The 27879-nt window shown below is 37.5% G+C and overlaps 1 protein-coding gene across 1 annotated transcript in view; it reads left to right on the top strand.

Annotated features, from left to right (window-relative positions):
* LOC141346814 (CMP-N-acetylneuraminate-beta-1,4-galactoside alpha-2,3-sialyltransferase-like) overlaps positions 1-27879 on the top strand; it is an 82779-nt gene that overhangs the window by 52259 nt on the left and 2641 nt on the right. Inside the window, exon 12 of the mRNA XM_073851774.1 lies at positions 21666-21831. Coding sequence (XP_073707875.1) covers positions 21666-21831 — 166 coding nt within the window. The remainder of the gene's footprint in view (positions 1-21665; positions 21832-27879) is intronic.

Below are 27879 nucleotides of genomic sequence, written 5' to 3'. Positions count from 1 at the left end.
GCATATTACTAATCAAAAATTATGTTTTGACACATTTACAGTAGGAAATTTACAAATATCTTCATGGAACATGATCTTAAAGGGGTCTTATTATGCTCTTTTACAAAGTCTTTATTTTGTTTTGGGTGCACTACAACATGCTCTCATACTTGATGGTTCGAAAAACACATTATTTTTCACATAATTTACATTATTACAATAGCTTTCTCCCCAGGCTGGCACAAATGCCTCGATTAGTTCTGGTTTGATGAAGGTCCGCCTCCTGTAAAAAACGAAATGTGTTGTGATTGGTTAGCAGTCCACTGCGTTGCGATTGGCGAACAGCTTAGACAGCATTTCAGTTCGGCCACGGCCCCTACCCAAAGCAGCAAGTTCCATGTACAACTGTTAGTGTGTGAGGTTTACAGAACCTCAGACACGTTGATCTTCTGAGACGGACAATACACACATGGTGTATTGTATGATCCAGACATATGGTTCCCTCTCAGTCGGTCTCTTCGACGTCACGTCGGAGACCGACGAATTGGGATATCGCTTTAGAGATACCAATCCTCTTCGTGTGTAAACTAAACGAGCCAATGCACATTGGCATGCATGATTGCATCCAGCTGTCGCTGATCACAGCGTGAGCATAAATACACAGCAGGTGCAATGCATAGACAGCATTTCGCTTCGGAGCCAATCTTCAGATGGTGAGACAGCGAGAGACGGACTTTGGACTCTTCAACTGTTTGTGTTGGCGGCACGGCGCGTCAGCGGTGGTGGTCTCCTGTGGGTGGAAAAGCGCACAGTTAAGGACTGCACTACCCGCCTTCTGTGTCGCAGCGGCCATCTCCCCTGTGCGCTTCAGCACTAAAGAGCAGTTTTCTAAAAGAGTGCCACGGGTGAACGTCTTTTTAAAGACGAGGTGTTTGAAACACAATGCCGTTTCACCCGTGCGTTTCTGGATGCGGTCGTTACCTGGCGCCAGGTGATGGTCACGATCGCTGTCTGACGTGTCTGGGTATTGAGCACGCTCAGGCGGCGTTTGTGGATGAGTCATGCCGTCATTGCGGCGGCATGTCCATCACGGAGATGCGGACCAGACTCCGCTTCCTGCAAAGGGCGGGGTGCCAGTTCCTCTGCCCAGATCTACCGTTCCCCCCGGCAAACGCCGGGGGGACTCTACCTCTGGCAGAGGGCTGACTGGTCTGATGGTGACGGTGGGGAATTTCCTGGTGGACGATCCGTTGGGGGTACCCTCCTTCCACGACAGTCCGTTCCATCTGGAGCTCCCAGAAGAGTGTTCTGGTCCTCCTCGTGAGGAACCGCTCATTACTTTTGGGGCTCCCCCTGACGACCGGATGTCAATCGCTGCATCGGGGGTGAGCCAGACTTCTTGGGGGAGGACGATTCCGGATCGCTGTCGTCCGCTGGGCGGTCAGCGATACCGGATACCGACCCTGAGATGATGGCTATGCTTGCCCGGGCCGCCGAGAGGGTAGGGCTTGAATGGAACCCTCCATCACGTCCCGACCCCTCTCGGCTGGATGATTGGTATCTTGGGGTGGCTCGCGCTGGTTCTCAGCGTCCCACCCCAGTGCCTTTCTTCCCGGAGGTGCATAATGAGCTTACTGGGACGTGGACGGCACCTTTTACTGCCAGAAACCGCTCCAGTGGCACGTCCTCCCTCACCACCCTCGATGGCGACCAGCCTGGGGGTACGCGGCTGTCCCGTCGGTGGAGCGTGCGCTGGCGATGCAATTGTGTCCTGGCGCCGCTTCCACTTGGCGGGGCAACCCGTTGCTCCCCTCCCGGGCCTGTAGGCACTCGTCGGCTCTGATCGACAGTGCCTACACGGCTTGTGGGGCTGCTGGCTCCGCCCTTATTACAGGTCCATCAGGCCCAGGCACTAAAGGACCTGTACGAGGGTGGTCACGACCCGGAAGTTCTACGTGAACTCCGTATCGCTACGGACCTCGCGCTACGAGCGACGAAGGTTATGGCGCGGTCTCTGGGTCGTGCGATGTCCACGATGGTGGTCCAGGAACGCCATCTCAGGCTGTGTCTGGCCGACATGAGGGAAGCAGACAAGGTCAGGTTCCTGAATGCCCCCGTATCCCAGACCGGCCTCTTCGGCGACGCGGTTGAAAACTTCGTCCAGCAGTTTTCGGCCGCCCTGAAGCAGACTGAGGCTATCAGTCACATCCTGCCCCCGGCGTGCTCCCGCTGCTGCCTCCACCCAGCCGCCGGCGGCACCTCGGTCTGAATGGCAGTCAAATGGTGCTGGGCGGTTGGAGAGTGCTGTAGAACGGACTACTCACGCACCAGCTGCCAGAACGCAGGTAAATGTCTCGCACACACCACACACAGACACACTGACCCCGCTTCGGACCGGCACAGAGAAGCCCGAGCGGGGTCCCTGCGTTCCACTTCGCTGCCCCCCCGCGGGTACGTCGGTGGTCCCGCTGGTTCCTCTTGTACGTTGGCTGGGAGCCTGGAGAGGACTTCCCAGTCCGTCTTGCTGGCTCCTCCGAACCATCAGACTCGGCTACGCGATTCAGTTCGCCCGGCGTCCTCCCCGGTTCAGGGGCATCCACTTCACTACAGTGAAAGTAGCAGATGTCCCTGTCCTGCGTGCAGAGATTGCTACCTTGCTGGCGAAGGAAGCAATAGAGCCAGTCCCTCCAGCCGATATGAAGACAGGGTTTTACAGTCCCTACTTCATAGTACCCAAGAAAAGCGGTGGATTACGACCGATCCTGGACCTGCGCGTCTTGAATCAAGCTCTTCACAAGCTACCTTTCAAGATGCTCACACAAAACACATCCTCAGATGTGTTCGTCCCCAGGATTGGTTCGCAGCGATCGACCTGAAGGACGCGTACTTTCATGTTTCGATCCTTCCGCGCCACAGACCATTTCTGCGGTTTGCGTTCGAAGGCAGACCTCGCCCGCTTGGGCCTTCGGGTCAACTGGGAAAAGAGCAAACTCTCTCCTGTGCAGAGGATCTCTTTTCTTGGTGTGGAACTGGACTCGGTCAGCCAAACAGCTCGCCTCACACAAGAGCGTGCTCAGACGGTGCTGAACTGCTTGAATACGTTCAAGAGCAGGAAAGTGGTCCCACTGAAACAATTTCAGAGGCTCCTGGGGCATATGGCAGCAGCTACGGCAGTTATACCGCTTGGACTGCTCCATATGAGACCACTTCAGCACTGGCTTCGTGGCCGAGTCCCGAGGAGAGCGTGGCAGCGCGGCACTCTCCGGGTCAAAGTAACCTCGGCCTGTCGCCTAACCTTCACCGGGTGGCTTTTCTTCGGGCAGGAGTCCCCTTAGAACAGGTCTCCAGGCACGCTGTGGTACACACGGATGCCTCCACCACCGGTTGTGGGGCCACGTACAACGGGCAGGCAGTGTCGGGGGTTTGGACGAGCCCCCAGCTACACTGGCACATCAACTGCCTAGAGCTGCTGGCAGTACGCCTTGCCTTGAACCGTCTCAAAGGGTGCCTTCGAGGCAAACACGTGCTGGTCCGTACGGACAACACTGCGACCGTTGCGTACATCAACCAACAAGGTGGTCTACGCTCCCGTCGCATGTCGCAGCTCGCCCGTTCTCTTCTCCTCTGGAGTCAGAAGCATCTGTGGTCGCTTCGTGCCATTCATATTCCGGGGTTGCTCAACCGTGCAGCCGACGAGCTCTCACGAGCTGTGCTTCCCGGAGAGTTGAGACTCCATCCCCAGTCGGTCCAGCTGATTTGGAGACGTTTCGGGGAAGCTCAGGTAGACCTTTTTGCTTCTCCAGAGACGTCCCACTGCCAGCTCTTTTACTCCCTGACCGAGGGTACACTCGGCACGGACTCCCTGGCATGCAACTGGCCGCGGGTCCTACGCAAATATGCGTTTCCCCCAGTGAGCCTTCTCGCACAGACACTGTGCAAGGTCAGGGAGGATGAGGAGCAGGTCCTGTTAGTGGAGCCTTACTGGCCTACTCAGACCTGGTGCCCAGAACTAATGCTCCTCGCGACAGCCCCTCCCTGGCGGATTCCTCTGAGGAAGGATCTACTGACTCAGAGACGGGGCACCCTGTGGCACCCGCGTCCAGACCTCTGGAAACTACATGTCTGGTCCCTGGACGGGACGCGGAGGTTCTGAGTGATCTACCCCAAGGAGTGGTAGACACCATCACTTCGGCGAGAGCTGCATCCACGAGACATGCTTACGCCTTGAAGTGGAACCTGTTCGTCGAGTGGGCTATCTCAAGAAATGAGGATCCCCGAAGATGCCCGATCGGAGTTGTGCTCACCTTTTTGCAGCAAGGGTTGGAGCGTAGGCTGTCGCCCTCCACCCTTAAGGTCTATGTAGCCGCTATCTCTGCAAACCATGACCCCACTGAAGGAAGGTCGGTGGGTAAGCACGACCTGGTCGTCAGATTTCTCAGGGGAGCGAGGAGGTTAAATCCTCCTAGGCCCCCCTCCGTACCCTCTTGGGACTTGTCTCTGGTGCTCACAGCACTACAGCGGGTCCCCTTTGAGCCTTTACAGTCAGTCGAGCTGAAGTATCTCTCTATGAAGACTCTGCTCCTGCTTGCATTGGCCTCCATCAAGAGGGTAGGGGACCTGCAGGCATTTTCGGTCGACGATTCGTGCCTTCAGTTCGGGCCGGCAGATTCCCAGATAACCCTGAGGCCCCGGCCTGGCTACGTGCCCAAGGTTCCCACTACTCCCTTCAGGGATCAATTGGTGAGCCTGCAAGTGCTGCCCCCGGAGGAGGCAGACACTGGAGGGGGGCAGCAGCTGCGGCGCTTTGCTAGGGATCCCAATTCGTCGGTCTCCGACGTGACGTCGAAGAGACCGACTGAGAGGGAATGTCTTGGTTACGTATGTAACCCTCGTTCCCTGAAGGAGGGAACGGAGACGTCACGTCCCGTCGCCTCAGCTGCTGTACCACCGCTGTGCGGCCGGACCCAAGCTCGGCTCCTCAGCGAAATCCTGTCTATGCATTGCACCTGCTGTGTATTTATGCTCACGCTGTGATCAGCGACAGCTGGATGCAATCATGCATGCCAATGTGCATTGGCTCGTTTAGTTTACACACGAAGAGGATTGGTATCTCTAAAGCGATATCCCAATTCGTCGGTCTCCGACGTGACGTCTCCGTTCCCTCCTTCAGGGAACGAGGGTTACATACGTAACCAAGACGTTCCACATTTCACTTAGAGAAGATGTGCTTAAAGTCCTTTCTCACCTCTCCTTCCCAACCATTTCCCCTCACCCATCTCCTATGACTCAGAATGGTCAATATCAAAATATAGTGTTATTCAAAGTCATATTTGGTATCATTTGAATTGTCTCTGTGCATCTGGTACAATGGTCTCATTCTTACAAGATGTAAACCAAAGGGTAAACAGATCCTAAAAGTCTATAGATATTTTGCTCACTGTAGAGAGTGTGCCATCTCCTAGTGTCTATGCAAATTACCATCTGTCCCCAAAAGGTGTAAACAATCATGTCTGAGACTTGATCAATGCAAATTCCAATTGTTAGGTTCCTGTCCCCATTTCGGGGGTTATTGGTCTTGGTCTGGGTACTTAAGGAGATAAAGCAAAAGGATCAGGGCGATTCTGTAGCGAGAAGCCCGTAGTGTGATGTGTATCTCTACACTTCACACTATGTAATTGCTAAGGTCAGGTATGCATCGTTCTACTCGAGAATTTGATGTTTTTATTGATATGATTAGATATCTCTGAATTGGCTATGTAATTGGCATAATACCTGACTGATAATAAATTGTAACATTTGATTTCATTCTGTTTAACTCTGTAATTATTGACTCTAGTAAACTCCCAAATAAACGAGTACAATAATACTAAAGAATAAATAGAATAAGCAGATGTCTGAATAAATTATCCTTTGAATGATCAATAACAATTGGCATTCAAACCCAAATGCGAGGTAACAATTAAAATGGAGTCAGATTAGATAATAAAATTGAGTCAGATTTAAACTTAACCAACATTTAATAACTTTGCACGCTAAAAAGACTGAACACAGAAGAAACCTTCATCCACCATTGGATACCTCCGTTGGGCCAATTGTGTGGACCTTACAAGTGCAAGCTAGATTAAAGTGATTCTTACGTTTTAAATATGGATATTTTTCTTACAAAAACACAGATCGCTAAAGGAGGCTTTTACTGACCCCCCGGAACCATGTGAGGCACTTTTTTTATTATGGATCGACTCGTTTTGGATTGATGGAGAGAAACACTTGTCTATGCCGTTCTAAAGCTTGGGAGTGCCAGGATTACTTTTAATATAACTCTGATTGCATTCATTTGAAAGAAGGAAGTCATTTACACCTAGTATGCATGAAGGGTGAGTAAATAATATGCTACAGTAGTGTTGGTCCTATCGTCAGCCTACGAGATCGCCGATACATGATATTATCACTATTGTGCAAATTTATTTAATTTTTTACATGCCTGAAACCAGCTCCAGCATAAGACTAGTGAAGCTATCTACACTGTATGATGAATAAATCTCTTACCACACACTGCACATGTCTACTCGTCACTCTAGTTAATGCTTGTCCTTACATCAGCCTTGGCTCCGCATGTGTTTCGACCCTCTATACCACTTGTCAACAGCGCGGCTCCAGTACGGCTACCGGAGCAGTTCGTGGATACTTTAGTCAATGCTCGCATTTATATGAGCCACCCACGGACCGCTGAAGCATCCCAGAAGGGGCTGTCCATGCTACATTACTAAAGGTATGTGAATCCCCCACCTCATCCCTCCCTCATATTCTAATGAACTGCGTTGTAACATCATAGCATCAGGAAAACAAACACTGTAGTTCAAAGGAGCCGTTTGTTGTAGTTCTTAAAAGGGAACTAAATATCTCCCTTTGGAGTGGACTTTGAGATTTGTGACTTGTTTTTATGCCCAAACATACACATCACACACTGACTAAAATATTAAAAAAGTGAAAAAGCATAAAAGGACCCCTTTAATATTCTTTTGGCATAAAAGAAAAAATGATAATTGACCCATACTAGGGCTGTGCAATTAATCAAAATTCAAAATTTCAATTTCTGCTTCAAACAATCATGAAAATGCAGTAATCGAGATGAAATGATCATTGCTCCCCATTCCACCCTCTTACCAGTGGTGCGATTTCACTCCTCTATAAAAGCCTAATTTCACATGCAAATCAGCAAAATCATGTAACGTGACTTTCATAAAACGGGACGTGCTTGACTTATTAATGTTTCTTTGATTCTTTGTTGTGTTTTTAATAGCGCGTAAGAGAACTTGCGCTGTTCTGTGTATGCGCTCAGAGACGGAGCAGAACACGGACATGTAAAGTTATCTTTTAGCTCAAGGTGCTTAACGGTCAAATACACACAAAATATTTCAAAATGAGGCACTTGGTGATTATTCATGTAACCCTTGTCAGTTATGTGTTAAATGATTAACAAATAATAATTAATTGAACAAATAATATTCCTTCTGCCGTCTCTGTGCTTAATATTAATAAATTGTAAAAATACAAAGAGGAGAATCACTCACTGCTCTTGAATGAAGGACTTTGTAGTTTTAATAAGAAACAAAGCATGTTTAACTATTACAGTGAAGATGCTGTTTTATTTTACATTCAAATAATTACATTCAATTTCTGTAGTACTGTTACGATTTTGGCCAAAATCGAGCAGCCCTAAACCATAAAATGTATTTTGGCTATTGCTACAAATGCTACTTAAGACTGGTTTTGTGGTCCAGGGTCACATGTAGTCTAGAAATACAGTAACATCATGTTCACACAGCGCAGACAACGCCTGCTCCCGATTTACTCCCGATTTCTCTCAACATGGCAACACAAGAGCCTTCAACCAATAAATGGGCAAACAAAATAACTGGCGTTACTTATTTAAAATATCTTCCTGTTAATTAAAAAGCAATGCATTACTGTTCTAATTACTTCAAAAAGGCAATCTAATTACGCAACCCAAATTACGTGTAATGCGTTACCCCCAACACTGCAATGTAGCAATGCTGTGGAAATCACTCAGAACAGAATGTGGAACAGTATGTCTGTTCTAATAAAGAATTCCACTTAAATTGGCATTATATCATCATTAATCACACAGCTCTGAGGGTTTTCCTTGACCACATGTATAAACATGCAGACGGTGAAAAGCTCTCTCGTGCTGCACGGAAAGGCGGCTGCCTTAAAACGATTAAACAACAGGATGTGATGAAAGTAGCAATGCAATTCAGAGCTGACCTAGAGAGATAGTTTCACCTGCAGCCTTAAATATCAAACTTACAGCACTGTGTTGCTATGAATAACCCACCTCTGCCGAAGGCTGCACGATACAGTCTGCACACTTTGGCAGCTTCACAGAGGTTAGCAGAAGATTTAAAACACTCTTCAATTATAAACTACAAGCATATACAGCAATTAAAGCTGAAGTGTCTGCACACTAACGTCACTAAATAAAACTGCAAAAATAATGACAAACAGACAGTTCTACACCTCACCGGTTGCGCCAATGTCTATGTTTTAGATTGAGAAATTAAGACTTGTGAAGCATTAGTGGATCATGTTGATAGTTAATGTGATTCTCTACATCTGTGTTTCCTCTGTTAGGACACCTGTGAGAACTTGAGGAGAAATGACTTCATTTATTGATTAAAAATCACCAAAACACCAGCTGATTCTCACACTGAACAAAAATAATGAAGAAAAGCGATGTTAGTCCTGCAGTATTTGCTAGAGACACCTAATCTGATGTTTAATCTTCAAATGCTTTGCCATTCAGACATTTTAAGCGTGTTTTTCTTAGTCCTAATAGTTTCTGCGCCACTGTATAGGTTTAAAAGGTTATTTTTAAATCTACATATATACAACATTTGTAAATATATTAATTTATATTTTATTAACATTTTAAAACATTTATCTTTAATATTTTTTTTAATTTAAAAATGCATTTAAAAAAAATGTATTTATATATACACTACCACTTTAATTTTTTATTTTTATTTTTAAGTCTCTTATGCTCATCAAAGTTCCATTTATTTGATCAAAAATACAAAAAAAGTAATATTATGAAATATTATTGCAATTCAAAATAAGTTTTTTTATTTTAATATGTATTAAAATATAATTTATTTCTGAGATGTAAAGCTGACTTTTCATCAGCCATTACTCCAGTCTTCAGTGTCACATGATCCATCAGAAGTCATTTTAATATATTGATTTATTAATTTTAGTATCAATGCTTAATATATATTTTTTGAAACCCGTGATACTTTTTCAGAATTATTTGATGAATAAATTTAAAAAGAACAGCATTTATTCATAATAGAAATCTTTTCTAACAATAAGAATAATATAAGTTAATAACAATACAAGTCTTTATTATCATATTTTTTTATCAATTTAACACATCCTTGCTGAATTAACATATTCATTACGTTCAAAGAGAGAAAGAAAGAAAACACTTACTGACCCCAAACTTTAAACAAGGTGTTTCTGTCACGAAAGTTTTCTATTTTAAATAAATGCTGTTCTTTTTAATGTCTTTTTTTATCAAAGAATCCTGAAAAGAGTATCACAGGTTGCAAAAAAATATTAAGCAGCACAACTGTTTCCAACACTGATAATAAATCAGCATATTAGAATGATTTCTGAAGGATCATGTGATGCTGAAAATTCAGCTTTGCATCACAGGAATAAATGATATTTTAAAGTTTATTCAAATAGAAAACCACTATTTTAAATTGCATTAACATTTCACAATACAATTTTTTTTCTGTAGTTTTAATCAAATAAACTCAGCCTTGATGAGCAGAAAAGTCTAATTTAAAAAGCATTAAAACTCTTACTGATCCTAAACTTTTGAGGGGCAGTGTATATATATATATATACAATATATAAACATATGTGACAAAACAGTAAATGACAAACACACGCCTACACCCATATAAAATATGCAGATAAGTTTAAGATGATTCACTGTTGAGCAAGTTCTTCCAACTTCAAATTAAGAAAGCATATCACTCATCACAGCGAAAGGTTGTCAAAACATGCTGTAAGCCAACGAGGGTTTTGATGTGGCAAAATGTTGATGACACAGGAATATTTTTTTAATAAGACAAATATGCCATTAAAATCAAACGATAAGAAACCTAAGTCAACATCCTCCTGACATACATCAAAGAAAACGAGACTGTGAAACTAAAACACATTTATCTGTTAATGCCAATCACATTCATTCAAATGCCTATAAATTAGCTACTGAAAGACAAAGTAAAGGAGCAAATGCAACATGCAACATGTAAAACCAAAGGCAAAACCTAAACAAGGACACTATTGTTTAAAAGTTTAGGTCAGTATTTTTTAAATGAATAAAAGGGATAGTGCACCCAAAAGGGCCATTACTTTTTACGCTTTACATGTTACCCTTGGGAGATATCATCAGGAAACATGGTGTTAGCTTTCATTGTTACGCTGATGATACTCAGCTCTATATTTCTTCGCAGCCCGGCAAAACATATCAATTCGAAAAAATAACAGAATGCATAGCTGATATTAAAAACTGGATGGCGAATAACTTCTTACTGTTAAATCCTGAAAAAACAGAGGTGTTAATTATTGGACCTAAAACCTCCACAAGTAATAACCTAGAACACAGTCTAATACTAGATGGCTGCTCTGTAAATTCGTCGTCATCAGTTAGGAACATAGGTGTCCTATTCGATGGCAATCTCTCCTTTGAAAGCCACATTTCTAGCATTTGCAAAACCGCATTTTTCCATCTTAAAAATATATCGAAATTACGACCTATGCTATCAATGTCAAATGCTGAAACATTAATTCATGCATTCATGACCTCAAGGATAGATTATTGTAATGCTTTATTGGGTGGTTGTTCTGCACGCTTAATAAACAAACTCCAGCTGGTCCAAAATGCAGCAGCTAGAGTTCTTACTAGAACCAGAAAGTATGACCATATTAGCCCGGTTCTGTCAGCACTGCATTGGCTCCCTATAAAACATCGTATAGATTTTAAAATCTTGCTAATTACTTATAAAGCCCTCAATGGTTTAGCTCCTCAGTACTTGAGCGAGCTCCTATCGCATTATAGTCCCTCACGTCCGCTGCGTTCTCAAAATTCTAGCAATTTGATAATACCTAGAATATCAAAATCAACTGCGGGCGGCAGATCATTTTCTTATCTAGCGCCTAAACTCTGGAACTATCTGCCTAACACTGTTCGGGAGGCAGACACAATCTGTCAGTTTAAATCTAGATTAAAGACACATCTCTTTAACCTGGCTTACACATAAAAACATTAACACATTCCTATAATACAAATCCGTTAAAGGATTGTTAGGCTGCATTAATTAGGTCAGCCGGAACCGAAAACGCCTCCCATAACATCTGATGTACCCGTTGCATCGTAAAAAGAATGGCATCTACGCTAATATTAGTCTGTTTCATTCTTATTCCGAGGTCACCGTAGCCACCTGACCCAGCCTGTAACCGGATCAGATGGTCACTGCAGTCCCCCGGATCCAGTCCGTACCCAGCTTAGATAATGGATCACCACCTGGAGATGACTTCAATAGCCGTGGATGTCAACCAGATGAGCTCCAGAGACGGATCATCAATGAAGACCTCGCCAACCTAGACCATCGGGATACACCACAGGATCCTGACGAGTTCTCTGCAATCGGACATTGTTACAAACTGCTGGTTTGGTCTGGCCAGAGGAGAACTGGTCCCCCGACTGAGCCTGGTTTCTCCCAAGGTTTTTTTCTCCATTTCTGTCACCTGTGGAGTTTTGGTTCCTTGCCGCTGTCGCCTCTGGCTTGCTTAGTTGGGGACACTTTCCAGCGATATCGTACACTATTTGAACTGAACTGGATGATGATATCACTGAATTCACTGATGAACTGCCTTTAACTGAAAATTGATTATTTACAATAATGCGTTACTTACACACTATTGTGCTGTTTAAATACTGTGCAGTTGCTTTGACACAATCTGTATTGTTAAAAGCGCTATATAAATAAAGGTGACTTGACTTGACCCAAAAATGAAAATTTGATGTTTATCTGCTTACCCCCGGGGCATCCAATATGTAGGTGACTTTGTTTCTTCAGTAGAACACAAACAAAGATTTTTAACTCAAACTCTTGCAGTCTGTCTGTCATATAATGGCAGTCAATCGGACCCACGGCTTTAAGAGTCAAAAAAAAAAAACATACACAGACAAAACCAAATTAAACCCTGCAGCTCATGACAATACATTGAGGTCTTAACAGACCAAACAGTTGGTCTGTGCAAGAAACTGAACAGTATTTATATCATTTTTACCTCTGATCCACCACAATGTCCAACTTTCCTGAGCACAGGTACACGCGAGGAAGGGATCTGTCACATATACGTCACTCATTGTGTTCACAGTGCAGAGGGATTTTGAGTATGATGGCTACTCAAATAATTACTAATTACTTGTGCTTATCCTGATTGTTGCAACCGATTACAAATGAAAAGGTTACGCTTGCTTGTGCGACCTCATCCAGGAGTGTTGACCTTTCACCAACTCCCAACTTTTGAGCCTGATCGACTGAAGTTATGGTTGCTTGCTCTTTGTCATACACCGGCTGTTGTGAACGCGCTCAGGACAGTTGGACATTGCGGTGGATCAGAGGTAAAAAAGTATATAAATATTGTTCAGTTTCTTGCACAGACCGATTGCTTGGTGTCTTAAGACCTCAATGTATCATCATGAGCCGCAGGGTTTAATTTGGTTTTGTCTGTGTATGTTGTTTTGACTCTCAAAGCCGTGGAGCCCATTCACTGCCATTATATGACTGACAGACTGCAACGGTTTGAGTTAAAAATCTTAGTTTGTGTTCTACTGAAGAAACAAAGTCACCTACATCTTGGATGCCCTGGGGGTAAGCAGATAAACATCAAATTTTCATTTTTGGGTGAACTATCCCTTTAATGCATTTTTTAAGCAAGGATGCATCACATTTATCAAAAAGGACAGTAAAGATATTAAAAATGCTGCAAAAGAATTCTATTTCAAATAAATGCTGTTGTTTTGAACTTAAGGATCCTGAAAAAGTAAAAGAATCATAGCTTCCACAAAAAATATAAGCAGCACAACTGGTTTTAACATTGATAACATTGAGAAATGTTTCTTAAGCTGGAAAAATCAGAATGATTTCTAAAGGATGTGACACTGAAAACTGCAGTAATGATGCTGAAATTTCAGGTTTTATCACAGGAATAAATTACATTTTACAATATCTTCAAATGTAAAACAGTTTTTTAAATTGTAATAATATTTTGCAATTTTACTGCATTTTTTATCAAATTAATGCAGCCTCGGTGAGCATAAGAACAATGCTGTAAAAAATAAAACGTTGATAAAACGTAAAAAAAAAAAAAATTGTATAAATATACAAAATATGCAGGTGCATTAAAAATTTAAAAATCTTATCAAATCCATTGTGTGGTGCAGTTTATTTACAGCATATAAATTTAAGCCCTTTATTATTCCGACACATCTAAAAGTGTGAAAAAAGTAATTTTTACCTTAAAACACAAAAAACAACAAAGTATATCCTACCTACAGCCTTACATTAAAGGCAGGAGAGACTACAATATCACAGGGACTTGAGGATGAACTCTGTTCCAGTAAGTACCCACCTAGCAACTGCCCAAAACCCCCTAGCAACCACCCAAAATGCCCTATGCACCGCATAGCGACGTCCTTGCATCATGACAAGGAGATTTTAACAGGCAAGCACCAGTCAAAGTGTCTTCAGAAGTATCTGCTGTTGTGAATAAGACAGACAGAGCGATGATTAGAGACATATACATTTTCTACAAGGCTGTCTGTGAACTAAGAGAGATGAGCTGCTCTGGAAGGACAATTCTGACAGAATTTAAACATGTTTCTGTTTCTGTAAATGAAGAGGCGTCTGTTTGGATTCTCTACTGAGAAACTTCTGTGCGAGCGTGACAGTGGAGAACCAGATGTCCGGCTGCGAACACACACACTCTCGCACAACCATCTATCTCTCATCCCCTTGTTTTTCTGTGGTGTACACAGATACACACATCTGTCAGCTCCATTAAGACAAATGAACCTGCTCACTGACATGATGAATCAAAAACATTTCGCCAATAATAAAATCCAGCGTGCGTGTGTGAAGCAGATCCGATACACTTCTCAGCAGTGTGTGTGCGTTCGCTGTGGGGTCCGAGCTGTCAGATGGAGAAATGGGAGTCAAAGGAGAAATCTGGGTGGAGAACGTGTGTAATTGGGAATAATGAAGACCGAAATCGAAAGCCCAACTGAAGTGAAAGAGAGAAAGCGATGAATTCTCAAAAGTGTTTGTATTTGTTTACTCTGATGACATTACAGAACATTCCACATGGCTGAGTTTGCTGAGTGAACTCGATGCGTTTTTATTCCTAACAATCTTGCATACAAGCACAAACTCATACACTGTTCACTGCTACTTTAAAATGACATTCTGTACAGTGGCATACTGGTTCAAATCCTTACCAGACATGCATTTTATTGCAATAAAATGTTGCTCTTTTATAGATTGGGATACATACATTAATAAAAACAAGAAATGAGTCAACAGTTGACATATGGAGTGTGGAGATTAGTAAAAACTATGAATGTCGAAAAAGCTCAGACCATTTTGTCTTTGGAAGAATTTGATGCACACTGCTTTTTTGTCTTGTTTGTAGTCAAAATATCTACAAATTCTTAAATCAAGATGCATTTATAAGCCAAGTGACATAATGCAGAGGCAGACAGTAGTGAGGTATTTTTACTTTACTCAAGTAAATTTAAAAAGTATCTGTAATTTATCTTTGGAATTAAATCTTTGTTGTGTTTTTCTTTGGAAAACTTTACTTCGCTACATTCCAAAGCATAATTTCATACTTTTCACTGCACTAAATTATATAAATAAAAGTTATTTGTTCGTTGTTTTTACCTTTAAAACTTTTAAGAACAAATCTAGTACTTTCTTGTAATTCTTTGAATTACTTTTACTTGAGTGAAAGTAAGAAAGTAATAGATTTCTAATGTAATTAAGTATTAAATTATATTTAATTTAATAAAAAAGTACAACATTATGCTTTGAACTGTTGTGTAGTAAAGTAAAAAATATATATATATATATATTTTTGAAAAATGAATTTTGCTTAAAATATAATTTAAGTAAAATGCTCTTAAAACAGGATAATTTTTCTTACCCTCCTGGCAGATAATTTTACTTGTTTTAAGCAGAATACAAGAATTTTTAGATATTTTGACTAAAAACAAGAAATACTAAGTAAGATAAGTGTTTTCTTGCAGTGAGAGTTCATATTGAGATCTCTGAGTTTTAATATATGCAGAGGCAGACAATAGTTAAGTATTTTTACTTAAAAGTATCTGTAGAGTATTTTTCTTTGGAAAACTTTACCTCACTACCTTACAAAGCATAACGCTATACATTTTACTGCACTACATTTCATAAATAAAAGTTGTTGTTTGTTTTACCTTTATGAAGAACATTAAATAGAAAGTAATAGATTTTAAAATTGAATTAAGTATTAGATGATATTAAAAAGTACAATATTATGCTTTGGAAGGTTGTGAAGAAAAAGTTTCTAAAGAGAAACTCTCTGATATAGTAGAGTAAAAATACTTCACTACTGTCCGCTTCTGGGCATAAGATATTTAGTCTTTTTTTCTGGGAGCAAAATCTAAATCAAGTGAATTTTGCTTAAAACTAAATTTAAGAAAAATACTCTTAAAACAAGATTATTTTTCTTACCCCACTGGTACAGTAAATCATTTTACTTGTTTTAATCACAGTGCACTTAATGTAGCTTTTTCCCCCAGAGTACAAGTATTTGTACACACAGTATTTGTAGATATTTTGACTAGAAACAAGGCAAAAATACTACGTAAGATAAGCCTTTTTTGCAGTGTGAGAAATGTTTGAGTTCATACTAAGATTTTTTACTTTTGATCGGCATCTTGTTAAATCTGAGCACAGTTTGCAACTAACTATATATTTGTGCACAGTTAAGATAGCAAAATACACTATTAGTATTAAGGAGGAACAAAAGTCATTTTAAATTTTTATATTTTAATATTGCAGACTTGAAATTGCATGTTTATATCCCACAATTCTGACATTTTTCCTCAGTTTGTAAGATATAAACTTGCAGTTTCGACCTTTTTTCCCAATTTTGACTTTTCTTTCTCAGAATCTTGTAGTTCTGATATTTTTCTTCAGATTGTAAGACATAAACTCACAATTTTGACTTTTCTTTTTCAGAATCTCTAGAAAATGCATCTTGATTTAAGAATTTTTAGATATTTTGACTAGAAATGGCAAAAATACTAAGTAAGATAAGCCTTGTTTGCAGTGTGAGAAATTTTGAGAAAGTTTGAGTTCATATTGAGATTTTTTACTTTTTCTTGGTATCTTGTTTGAGACAGTTTTGAGTCTGAAAATCTACAGAAAATGTGATGGTTAAAAAAATCCCAATAATTAAATAAATCTCATTTTTTTTCCCAATGCAAAAGCATTCCATTCTATTTCTATTTAGTACTGGCAACCTGAAAAAAGTCTGGTGTAAAAAAAGTCAACACAAACACATGAAAAATTAGAAATGAAGTAAAAAAAACTGAAATAGTATTTTTTTGTAAAACATTCATCAATAATCTTTTTATTTTTTATTGTTTAATTAATCATTTTAAATTTACAATTTTGAAAAATCTTTTTTTTTTACATTTGAGGCAACGTGAAAAGAAAAAAGTAACAAAGATGCTCAAAATGTGACATTATATGAGAAAAAGTTTAAAATGCACCTTTACAATAAGGTTTTTTAGTTAATGCATTAACTAATATGAATACACAATGAACCATACATTTCTTACAGTATTTATTTTTCTTTGTAAATGTTAGTTAATGAAAATACATATGTTCCTTGGTAGTTCATGTTAGTTCACTTTGCAACTGTGTTATGTTAACAACCACAACTTTTGATTTTAATAACGTATTAGTAAATGTTAATGTTAATCATACACAAAACCAGAAAGAAAACCACTTCTTGATCTGGAAAGCTCTAACTTCACTTTATCTGACTTCTGGGAGGAAGAGCAGACAGATTTTGTTTATAAGTCCTCCTGGAAGTCATGTTTACAAGGTTTTGAGGATGAAACAATCACTGAATTTTCCTGGTTATGGCATAAAATCTTGATGAGTTTCGAGTGAGGCACTCAGTAGAAACTGTACTATAAAATAAGTCTGCAAACATTCAAAAAACATTTTGTTTTCTGCTGTTCAATCTCTTGAATTCATTTCTCCATGATGATCTATTACTCTGGCACCGTATATTTTATTTTTGCCCCTAAACAAATTTCCCATCAGTCTTTCTGTCCAAGTGGGCGGTTCTCATCCAAAACAAATAGTATAATGTGCACCAGACTTTACATCAAAAACCTTCCTGCACAAAACTCATGTTTAACTTTGTGTAAGAATCAGACCCTCTCTCCGTGGGCTCTAGTGTCCTTCTGCCCTGCTCTGACCCTGGATAAGGTGTTTCTCATTATTGCACAACTAGGCGGTTCATTAGTGGAGGCCGTAATAAATTATCCAGCGGTGGACTGCCATGCGGTGACTGCGGCCCATAATTCTTACTAACACCACAGTGCTCCTGTGTCCCGTGTGATCGCCTGACACTCATGCACTGCCCTGTTTCCAGTCACGAAACCTACACTTGTTATGTAGTTGCTTCATCAAAATTAAATGGATGCTGAAAATACACCTGAGCAATTTAAACACCAGCAGTTCACATGGAAAAATCAGGGCTCTGAGTCAAAGACAGCTGAAAATGTGTGGAAAACTGATGAAAAATAATGGATGAATAAGCTAAGATAAAATGCAACTAATCATATTTTTGTGCATAGTTAGGATAGCAAAATACACAAACCAAAACATAAAAAAAAGGTCATTTCAAATATTAAGCACATAATTCCGATTTTTTTTTTCTTGAAATTGCATGTTTATATCTTACAATTCTGATATTTTTCCTCAGATTGTGAGATATAAACTCACAGTTCTTTCTCAAAATTTTCTCAGAATCTCGCAATTTTTGTTTTTTGTTGTTGTCAATGTTAAAGGTGTCCAATAAAACTCTTTTTATTTATTTTATAATATTATTTATTAATAATTATTTATATTTTATTTAATACTATTTTATATTTAAAACCATTTAATAAAAAATTATGAAATCATTTTTTTAACACTTGATTTTAAAGACTTTTGTTTTTCTTTGGTATTTTATAATATTTACTGTTTTAACTATTTATATTTTATTTAATATTATTTAATATTTTTAGATGTAAAAAAAAAATATTTTAAATGTATTCAGTACATGATCTTAAAGACATTTTAGTTTACTTTTTATGCTTAAAAGAATCTGTAAATGCAGGTTTTTTTGTTTCTGCCATGTAACAATTGCAACTTTATCTCACAATTCTGACTTCTCAGAATTTTGATTTAATACCTTGTACCTCTAAATGTATATTTTGCAATTCAGACTTTTTTCTTTTGAGAAAAAAGTCAGAACTGTGAGATAAAAAGTTGCAAACATTTTTTTATTTTGTGGCAGAAACATGTTTTAATAGAAAACACTTTCTGTCTTTTGTTGTCAATGTTAAAGGTGTCCAACAAAACTCTTTTTATTTATTTTATAATATTATTTATATTTTATTTAATACTATTTTATATTTAAAAACATTTAATAAAAAATAATGAAATCATTTTTTTAACACTTGATTTTAAAGACTTTTGTTTTTCTGTGGTAAAAAATAACTTTTTTTGTTTCTGCCTTGTAATAATTGCAACTTTATCTCACAATTCTGACTTTTTTCTCAGAACTTTGATTTTATATGTTGTCCTTCTAAGTTAATATCTTTTTTTATTAGAATTCTGAGAAAAACGTCAGAACTGTGAGATAAAAAGTTACAAATATCTCTTTTTTATTTATTTTTTCTTATTTTTATTTATTTTATAAAATTATTTAATAATAATTTTATAACATTAACTTATTTTTAATTATTTATAATTTATTTAATACCATTTTAATTTTTTTATTTAAAACTTTTATAAAAAATATTTAAATAATTAATTATTTTATTCAATATCTGATATTAAAGACATTTTTATTAGCTTTTTTTTATTATTTAAAAAAGGAAAATCTGGGTCCTGGAGCGAAAGCGAAAACTACTATAAGATCCATCATTAAAGTAAACAGTGACTATGTGGAAACTCCACTGCGGGTGAGCAATTCTCCAGAAATAGACAGTTTGGAAGTGATTAAACCGTATTACAGCTTTCAGCAGACAGTAAAACTGAAAAGGGCTGGACACTTGCATTAGTGTCTCTTAAAGGAGGTGTGATTCAGGCACTTGAGTGTTAAGTGCCAGGACACCCAATCTATCATTGCAACAGGAAAATGCAGCACATTAAAGAGATTTAAGCATGAATACATGGCAGGTCATAAACTAAAGAGACCCACCTATATGATAATACAGGGATTCCAAAAAACCCTATTTAGCAGCATCATATGCCCTGTGAAAAAATACCATATGCTGTAGACACCAATGACTCAGCATTGCTATTCAGAAATTCGACATGACATAACAAATAACCTGAGAGAAATTCCACAGTCTCACAAAAAACCATACAGACAGATAAATAAATTAATAATTTGGTTCCAAGGATTACAGTATACCAGGGAGTAGCCTGCAGTCTATTTCTCGAGTGTTTGCAATCTGATACTGAAATGCAATATTACCTGCTCAACAAACGTGCCAACCAACCAACCCAGATGGGTGGGATATAGGTAGGAAGCTACATATGGGACTGGTTCTGTGTAAGAATCTCGCACATACCAATCCAAATCTTTTAAAGAGACATTTACAAGAGGAGACAGCGGTGGTGTGGTGCTCATTTGTTCCAGCGCAGAACAGACGGGGGAAAACAATGCACCTGAAGCAGAACTGAGAACTGATAATTACATATATACACAGCACATGAAACTTCTCAGTCAGATATAAGACTTTAAAAATCACAAATGGCCATAATAAGACCCCGGAGTGGAGAAAACAGTCTTGGGATTCTCTTCTAACTGTATCCAGATTTCATCCCTTCCAGACAGGAAAACAGCTCTTTCAGGAGCACACTTACTGTCAGTCCCATAATCAATCATGAGCTCAGTCAGCTGGGAAAAGCTTGTCAAATATGCAAAGGAATACACTTAATTAAGTGTTTTAAGGGTACGTTTTCAACCGGATTGGATGGGATTGAGGGAAGCCAAGCAGTTAAGCAGCTTTTATTTTCCTTTAATTTTTGGGGATCAACCACCTTTCAACAGATCCAACAATAACGGATGTCTATTTATGTGGTTTTACAAAGGGAAAGGACATTTTAAAGGAAAATTTAATGAACGACCAAGAACTCATTTTTTAAAGTCAACAAGTTAGGCGTTATATTTAATAAAGTTGAATTAAAAACGTAATTGCATTAAACATTCTGTGGCAAATTACATTATTTGTGATTCTTCTTAAAGCAACTTAAAGCAAGAACTTTGTATTACATATTATTAGTTATAAGTTAACATACATGTGACCCTGGACCACAAAAACAGTCATAAGGGTAAAAAATAATAAAAAATAAGCTTTCCATTGATGTATGGTTTGTTAAGATATGACAATATTTGGCCAAAATACAACTATTTGAAAATCTCAGGGTGCAAAAAAATCTAAATATTGTACAAAAGAAGGTCTTAGCAATGCATATTACTAATTAAAAATTAAGTTTTGATATGTTTACGGTAGGAATCGTACAACATATCTAAATGGAACAAAATCTTTACTTAATATCCTAATATATTTTGGCATAAATGAAAAATCAATCATTTTGACCCATACAATGTATTTTTGGGTCACATACACACTTTTTGTTTATTAATAATAATAATAATAATAATTTATTTGAATAGCACTTTTCATACATAAATGCAACTCAGAGTGCTTCACAGGCATGAAACAAACAAAAAAACATCAATATAAGATAATCAAAACTTTAAATGATTCATCAAGTATAAGCAAATCAAAATAAAAAATGTAAAAATAAAACAATTACATAAATAATCGAAAATAAATCGGACATGTGAAAAATAATATGCATTTAATAAGCACCACAATAAAGGTTCTACCAGCATAAATATATAATGTAAAAATATATATAAAATGAATATACCTATATATAAAATGTTCAAACTTTAAACCAATGGCTTACTATAACATGATTTGATATATCTGAAGACAGAAAAGAAAAGAAAAGAAAAGAAAAGAAAAGAAAAGAAAAGAAATCTAGAATCCTACCTTTTCTGTCCTGATCGACCTCTCCTGTCATGGACTTAAGTGAAATAAATTAAGAAACGGACACGTGAAAATAATCCACAGATAATGAAAATGTATTCCTTAAAATGTTTCCTCTGGACCTCTCCCTGTAGTGATGATGCATAATTCTGAACATCCACGTTTTTCACATCAAAACTGTGTCCAGAGCGACCAGAAACTTGGGTTGTCTCGACTGACCCAGATGCGTCTTGAACGCAAGATCAGGCGCGTTCAGGTCCAGGTAGTTCCTCAGGACACGCTCTCTACTCTAAACGCAGGAGTCCGTGCCAAAATCAAGTCCCATAAACACATGAGAGTTTTGAACCCCCGAGGTGTCAAATTCCAGCCCCTATCACATGATACGCTACAAGCGGGCGACGCGACGCGACAAACTCCAGCGCTCCCATGATAATCCACGACGCAAGTGAGCGCGCCGCGTTCCCTTGATTATAATGAGCGCATTCTGATTGGTCGATTGAGTGCCTACGTCACTCGCGTCGCTGATTATAAAGGGTTCTTGTCCGTCGCGTCGCCAGCAGTGAGTGTAGATGGACTGAAAGACGCGAGATCAGGTAACGCGCTCACCTGGTCGAGACACTGGAGCACTTGAGCTCTATTCTATTCGATTCTATTCTACAGGTAAACTTGATAATATAAGTAGATTTGTACAGAAGGAAACGTGAGCGGCTGCCACAAAGTTTTCCCAGTGTTTTCCCATGCACTTGAGAGGTCAAATATGTTACTATGCACTGCAGGTGCTAGAGTTGCTAGAAAAAGTAAAAAATGGTCAAATCTTTGCTGATTTTTATTTAAATGTATTATATGTTCACACAAGACATATAGCCAACAAATAAAATGTAACATACAGTTAAAGTCAAAAGTGTACATACACCTTGCAGAATCTGCAAAATGTTAATTATTTTACTCAAATAAGAGGGATCTTACAAAATGCATGTTATTGTTTATTTAGAACTGACCTGAATAAGATATTTCATATAAAATACATTTACATATAGTCCACAGGAGAAAATAATAGTTGAATTTATTAAAATTACCCTGTTCAAAAGTTTACATACACTTGATTTTAAACACTTGTGTTGTTACCTGAATGATCCACAGCTGTGTTTTTTTTTGTTTGTTTGTTTGTTTAGTGATAGTTGTTCATGAGTCCCTTGTTTGTCCTGAACAGTAAAACTGCCCACTGTGCTTCAGAAAAATCCTTCAGGTCCCACAAATTCTTTGGTTTTTCAGCATTTTTGTGTATTTGAACACTTTCCAACAATGACTGTATGATATTGAGATCATCTTTTCACACTGAGGACAACTGAGGGACTCATATGCAACTGTTACAGAAGGTTCAAACGCTCACTGATGCTCCAGAAGGAAACACGATGCATAAAGAGATGGGGGTGAAAACTTTTGAACAGAATTATTTTGCCTAAATATCATATTTTTTTATTTAGTACTGCCCTTCAGAGGCTACACAAGATACTTACATGTTTCCCAGAAGACAAAATAAGTTAAATTTACCCTGATCTTCAAATTCAAAAGTTTTCACCCCTGGCTTTAATTGTTTTCCTTCTGAAGCATCAGTGAGTGTTTGAATCTTCTGTAATAGTTACATATGAGTCCCTCAGTTGTCCTCAGTGTGAAAAGATGGATCTCAAAATCATACAGTCATTGATGGAAAGGGTTCAAAAAGACAAAACTGCTGAAAAAGCAAAGAATTTGTGGGACCTGAAGGATTTTTCTGAAGAACAGCAGGCAGTTTAACTGTTCAGGACAAACAAGGAACTCATGAACAACTCACTAAACCAAAAAAAAAAACAGCTGTGGATCATTCAAGTAACAACACAGTATTAAGAATCCTTTGAACAGGGTCATTTTTTTTTATAAATTCAACTATTATTTTCTCTAGTGTACTATATGTAAAGTCTTATGTGAAATATCTTATTCAGGTCGGTACTAAATAAAAAGAACATTTTGAATGATCCCTCTTATTTTGGTAAAATAATTAACATTTTGCAGATTTTGCAAGGTGTGTGAACGTTTGACTTCAACTGTATGTGAATGTAAATTGATTGAAATATATATTGGTTTAAAATGCTTATAAAAATACTTTTTCAATATATTTTTATCTTTATTGATGCACATTTTTTTTTTACATTTTTGTATATATGTATAGGCTAATAGTAATTACTAAAACTAATAGTAATTTACAGTCTTTAATAGGCCTATAAGGATTAAAATTACATAAAACTCTTAGGTTTCAAATCCATTCATTTTCAAAAAATAAATAAAGCATATTTCAATTTGGCACATTGCTGAAGCAAAATTACACAGCGAGAAATCCATGCTCTATTTAAGGACGACGAAAATTAAAAGAGAAAATTAAAATGCGCGACATATTAAATAAACACTAATGAGACATTCTGATTTAAAGGTCAAATACCAAAAACTTTCTGGCTCAATCAGAAACTGCTCTCTTATCTGTGATTGCGTCACTTCGCGGCTCTAATAGAAATCAGCGTGTTTGATATCAACACCAGATTTCAGACTAATAGAATAACTGACAGGTAAGCAAACAACACACTTTCCCACAATACCGAGGCGGGATTTCTGAAGGGCTGAGTTTATCAAGATTGGCTGCAACTCAAGCACTTCTGCGCCGCTTTCTGAGCCGCTCTCAGACGGTGTGTGTGTGTGTCTGCGGAGCAAATGCCCATGCCATCTGAAACAGACAGAGAAAGAGGATTAAAATACCTTCCTCGGGTGAAGCTTGACCTGATGTCTCGCTGGGTACTGATGGAAAACCTCTGTCAGGGTGTAAATGAGGTGCTGTGGCTTAGTGGTTAAAGACGTGGGCTGCTAATCCAAAGGGTGAAGGTTCAAGTCTGATTCATAAATTGCTGCAACTGGCAATGCACTGCTTTGGATGTGAATGCCTCTGCTCAAAATGAGTGAAAACTCATCATTATGATGTCTAGATGATTATATGTGCTTGCTAGGAATTTGATGAAAAGCATTACAGTGAGTCACACATTTATTAGACATATCCTGAAAGCAAACTATTTTTACCAGAAGTCCAAACATCGGCAACAGTTTTAAACTCGGAGGAGACTGTCAGGAGCCTAGACACAAGACAGACACACAGACACGCTCTTAAGATGGACACAGTGTGTTCTGCACCGTATGACACACAGTAGGGATTCTTGTTTTACACACACACACACACACACACACACACACACACACACACACACACACACACACACACACACACACACACACACACACACCCTCAGCTTAAAGCAAACAAGAAAGAGCCCACCTGCTCTGACTAAAGTGACAGTCCTTGCCCTCACACCACACACACACTGCATTATATCTGAACTCTTGTTATGGTTACAATGCATGTGGAAGAGACATTCTTTACAATGCATATTCGGTTTAAAATGTCATTTAACTATTTATTCATTATTTATTCATGTATATTATTTAGTTTCTAATTTTGTTGATTTATTGTAATATATATTGTGCATATTGTCACCTTACAAATAATAAAATATTTTTAAAGTAAAAAAAAATAAAACAATATAAAAAATATTTAAATTAAACATTTCAGCACTAGTCACTCTATAGAAATGTCTATAATAAACATTTTTAAATAAAATAAAATATTTTCTGACATTCTACTAGTTTAGTCACCCTAGAAATAATCAAATATGTTTAAATAATAAAATAAATTATTATTAAAATGCCTATAATCAACATTTTCTTTAAATAAAAAAAGATAAAATAGATACACTCTACTGGTTTAGTCACCCTAGAAATCATCAAATATTTTAAAATAACACAAAAAATAAATAAATAAAACAAACAAAAAATAAAAATAAAATAAAATAATTTTTCGGCACTAGTCACAGTAGAAATGTCTATAATAAAACTTTTTTTTTTTATTAAATAAGACAAAACAAAAAAATAAAATAAAATAACAATTTCCGGCAGTAGTCACAGTAGAAATGTCTATAATAAAACATTTTTAAATAAAATAAAATATTGTCTGACATTCTACTAGTTTAGTCACCCTAGAAATAATCAAATATGTTTAAATAATAAAATAAAATATTATTTAAATGCTTATAATAAAAAAAAGATAAAAATAAATACACTCTACTGGTTTAGTCACCCTAGAAATCAAATATTTTAAAATAACACAAAAAATAAATAAATAAAACAAACAAAGTAAAAATAAAAATTATTTGGCACTAGTCACAGTAGAAATGTCTATAATAAATTTTTTTTAAATTAAATAAGACAAAAAAATAAAATAAAATAAAATAAAATAACAATTTCTGGCAGTAGTCACATAGAAATGTCTATAATCAAACATTTTTTAAATAAAATAATTTAAAATATTTTTGGACACCGGTCACACTTAAAATGTCTATAGTCAAACATTTTTTAATAAAATAAATAAAATAAAATAAATATAATAAAATATTTTTGACATTTTACTAGTTTAGTCAGAAAGTTTAGTCCTAGAAATAATGAAATATTAAAATAAAATAAAACAAAATTAAATTAAATTTAATTAAATTAAATTAAATATTTTTTGGACACCGGTCACACTTACAATGTCTATAATCAATTTATAATATATAAACTAGTTGATATAACAATTTATAATAAAATAAAATAAAATAAAATAAAATAAAATAAAATAAAATAAAATAAATAAATTAAATTAAATTAAAATTTTGGCACTAGTCACCCTAGACCTAATGTCTATCATAAAACATTTTTAAATAAAATAAAATAAAATATATATATTTTTTTACTTAAAAATGTCTGAATGTCACTGCTTCAAGCTAGAAAAACTCAAACCATGTTGCAGGATCTTTTCTCTGTACCAACTTCACTTTTCATTTTTGCTCTTTTAATCAACTGTTTTTAGTATTTCTTTAATGGATGCATGAAATCAGTTCTCCTTAAATTCACATTCAGGTGTAGAGAATCAGAAAATCAGAAAGTGTCCCAATGCATCCAAATCTTCAACGTTCAACAGTATTGTTTCAAGAAATGTTTCTTTTCAAGAACAGTTTTCTACTATTATTCATTCATTATTCATATTGGTCTGATATTGATATTGATTCAAAGACATTTATACTTTCTTAAGAGCTCAAAAACTCAAGTCGCTTGGAATAAAAAGCAGCTGCTAGTTGGTTTGACACCGCATGTTCCCAAGCGCCGTCTCTAACAATAAAGCAGGCCGTGAAAATGGACTAATGAGGAATATGATTTTATTTCAGTGCTCATTCACTCCGCTCGGCTTCTGTCAAATTGATATATATTCAAGGATACGCTCTTCAGCTGCGAAAACAAAGCAGTTCGCTTGTAAGATCTCAGAGTGTGAGGCAAAGTCGGTCCCCGAAGTGCGATCACAGAGCCGGAGCCGAGCCGCGTTCAGACAGATGTGATGGAGTTCGCTCAGGAAGCCAGACACAGTGTTTTCACAATTCCTGGTACACAAAGTTCTGCTAAAAAACTCCAGTCTGGATAACATCAAACTAATTAAAAGAAAAAGCACGCTGTTTTTCTACAAGAAACTCTTTAGATTTGGTATATTTGGACAAAGTGTGCCAACATTAGGAGCCAGAATTTTACACTCTTTTTAGTCTTGTGACCTCATATTTAATCAGGGCAATGAAAGAATAATTTACATTAATAAATGGCTAGGGAAATAAATAACATATGTAATACGCTGCACCTGAGCCAGTATAAAATTGCATGTGTTGATCAACGCCATCAATCTAATGCACACTATGGCTCCAGACCAGACGCAGCACTTGATGTAGACCGACGAGGTCTAGACACCTTATTTTAAATATAAAATAAAAAATTGATTTCAAATAATACCAAAAATAGCCAAAAATACATTTGCTAAAATATGTCTCAAAATATATTTGTGTAAATATATTTTATACCAACAATTTATTTTTTTTTTTTTTACCATTTTTTGTATATTTAAAAAAAAAAAAAAAAGTATTTATATTTATGTATATTAACCCCCGGTTTCACAGACAAGGCTTAAGCCTAGTCCTAGACTAAAATATAAGTCTGAGCTGTTTCAACTGAAACAAAATTGCACTGATTGATCTTAAAATATATCAGTGCCTTTGTTTTGTCTCAAAATGCACACCAGTAATGTTTTTTTTTTCTAAGCATGTTTATAAAAATTACTTTAATGTCCTAATTGAACTATGACCTAATCCTGGCTTAGTCTAAGCCCTGTCTGTGAAATCGGACCTAAGTATATTTAATATATAAGTATATTAAGTTGTCTATAAAACACATTTGAATAGCAAGTAACATACTTT

The sequence above is a fragment of the Garra rufa genome, chromosome 12, assembly GCF_049309525.1.
Source record: "Garra rufa chromosome 12, GarRuf1.0, whole genome shotgun sequence".
In the NCBI taxonomy this organism is placed as follows: domain Eukaryota; kingdom Metazoa; phylum Chordata; class Actinopteri; order Cypriniformes; family Cyprinidae; genus Garra; species Garra rufa.
Note: the sequence above shows the minus strand (reverse complement) of the source record. Positions and strands in the feature narration are given on the sequence as shown.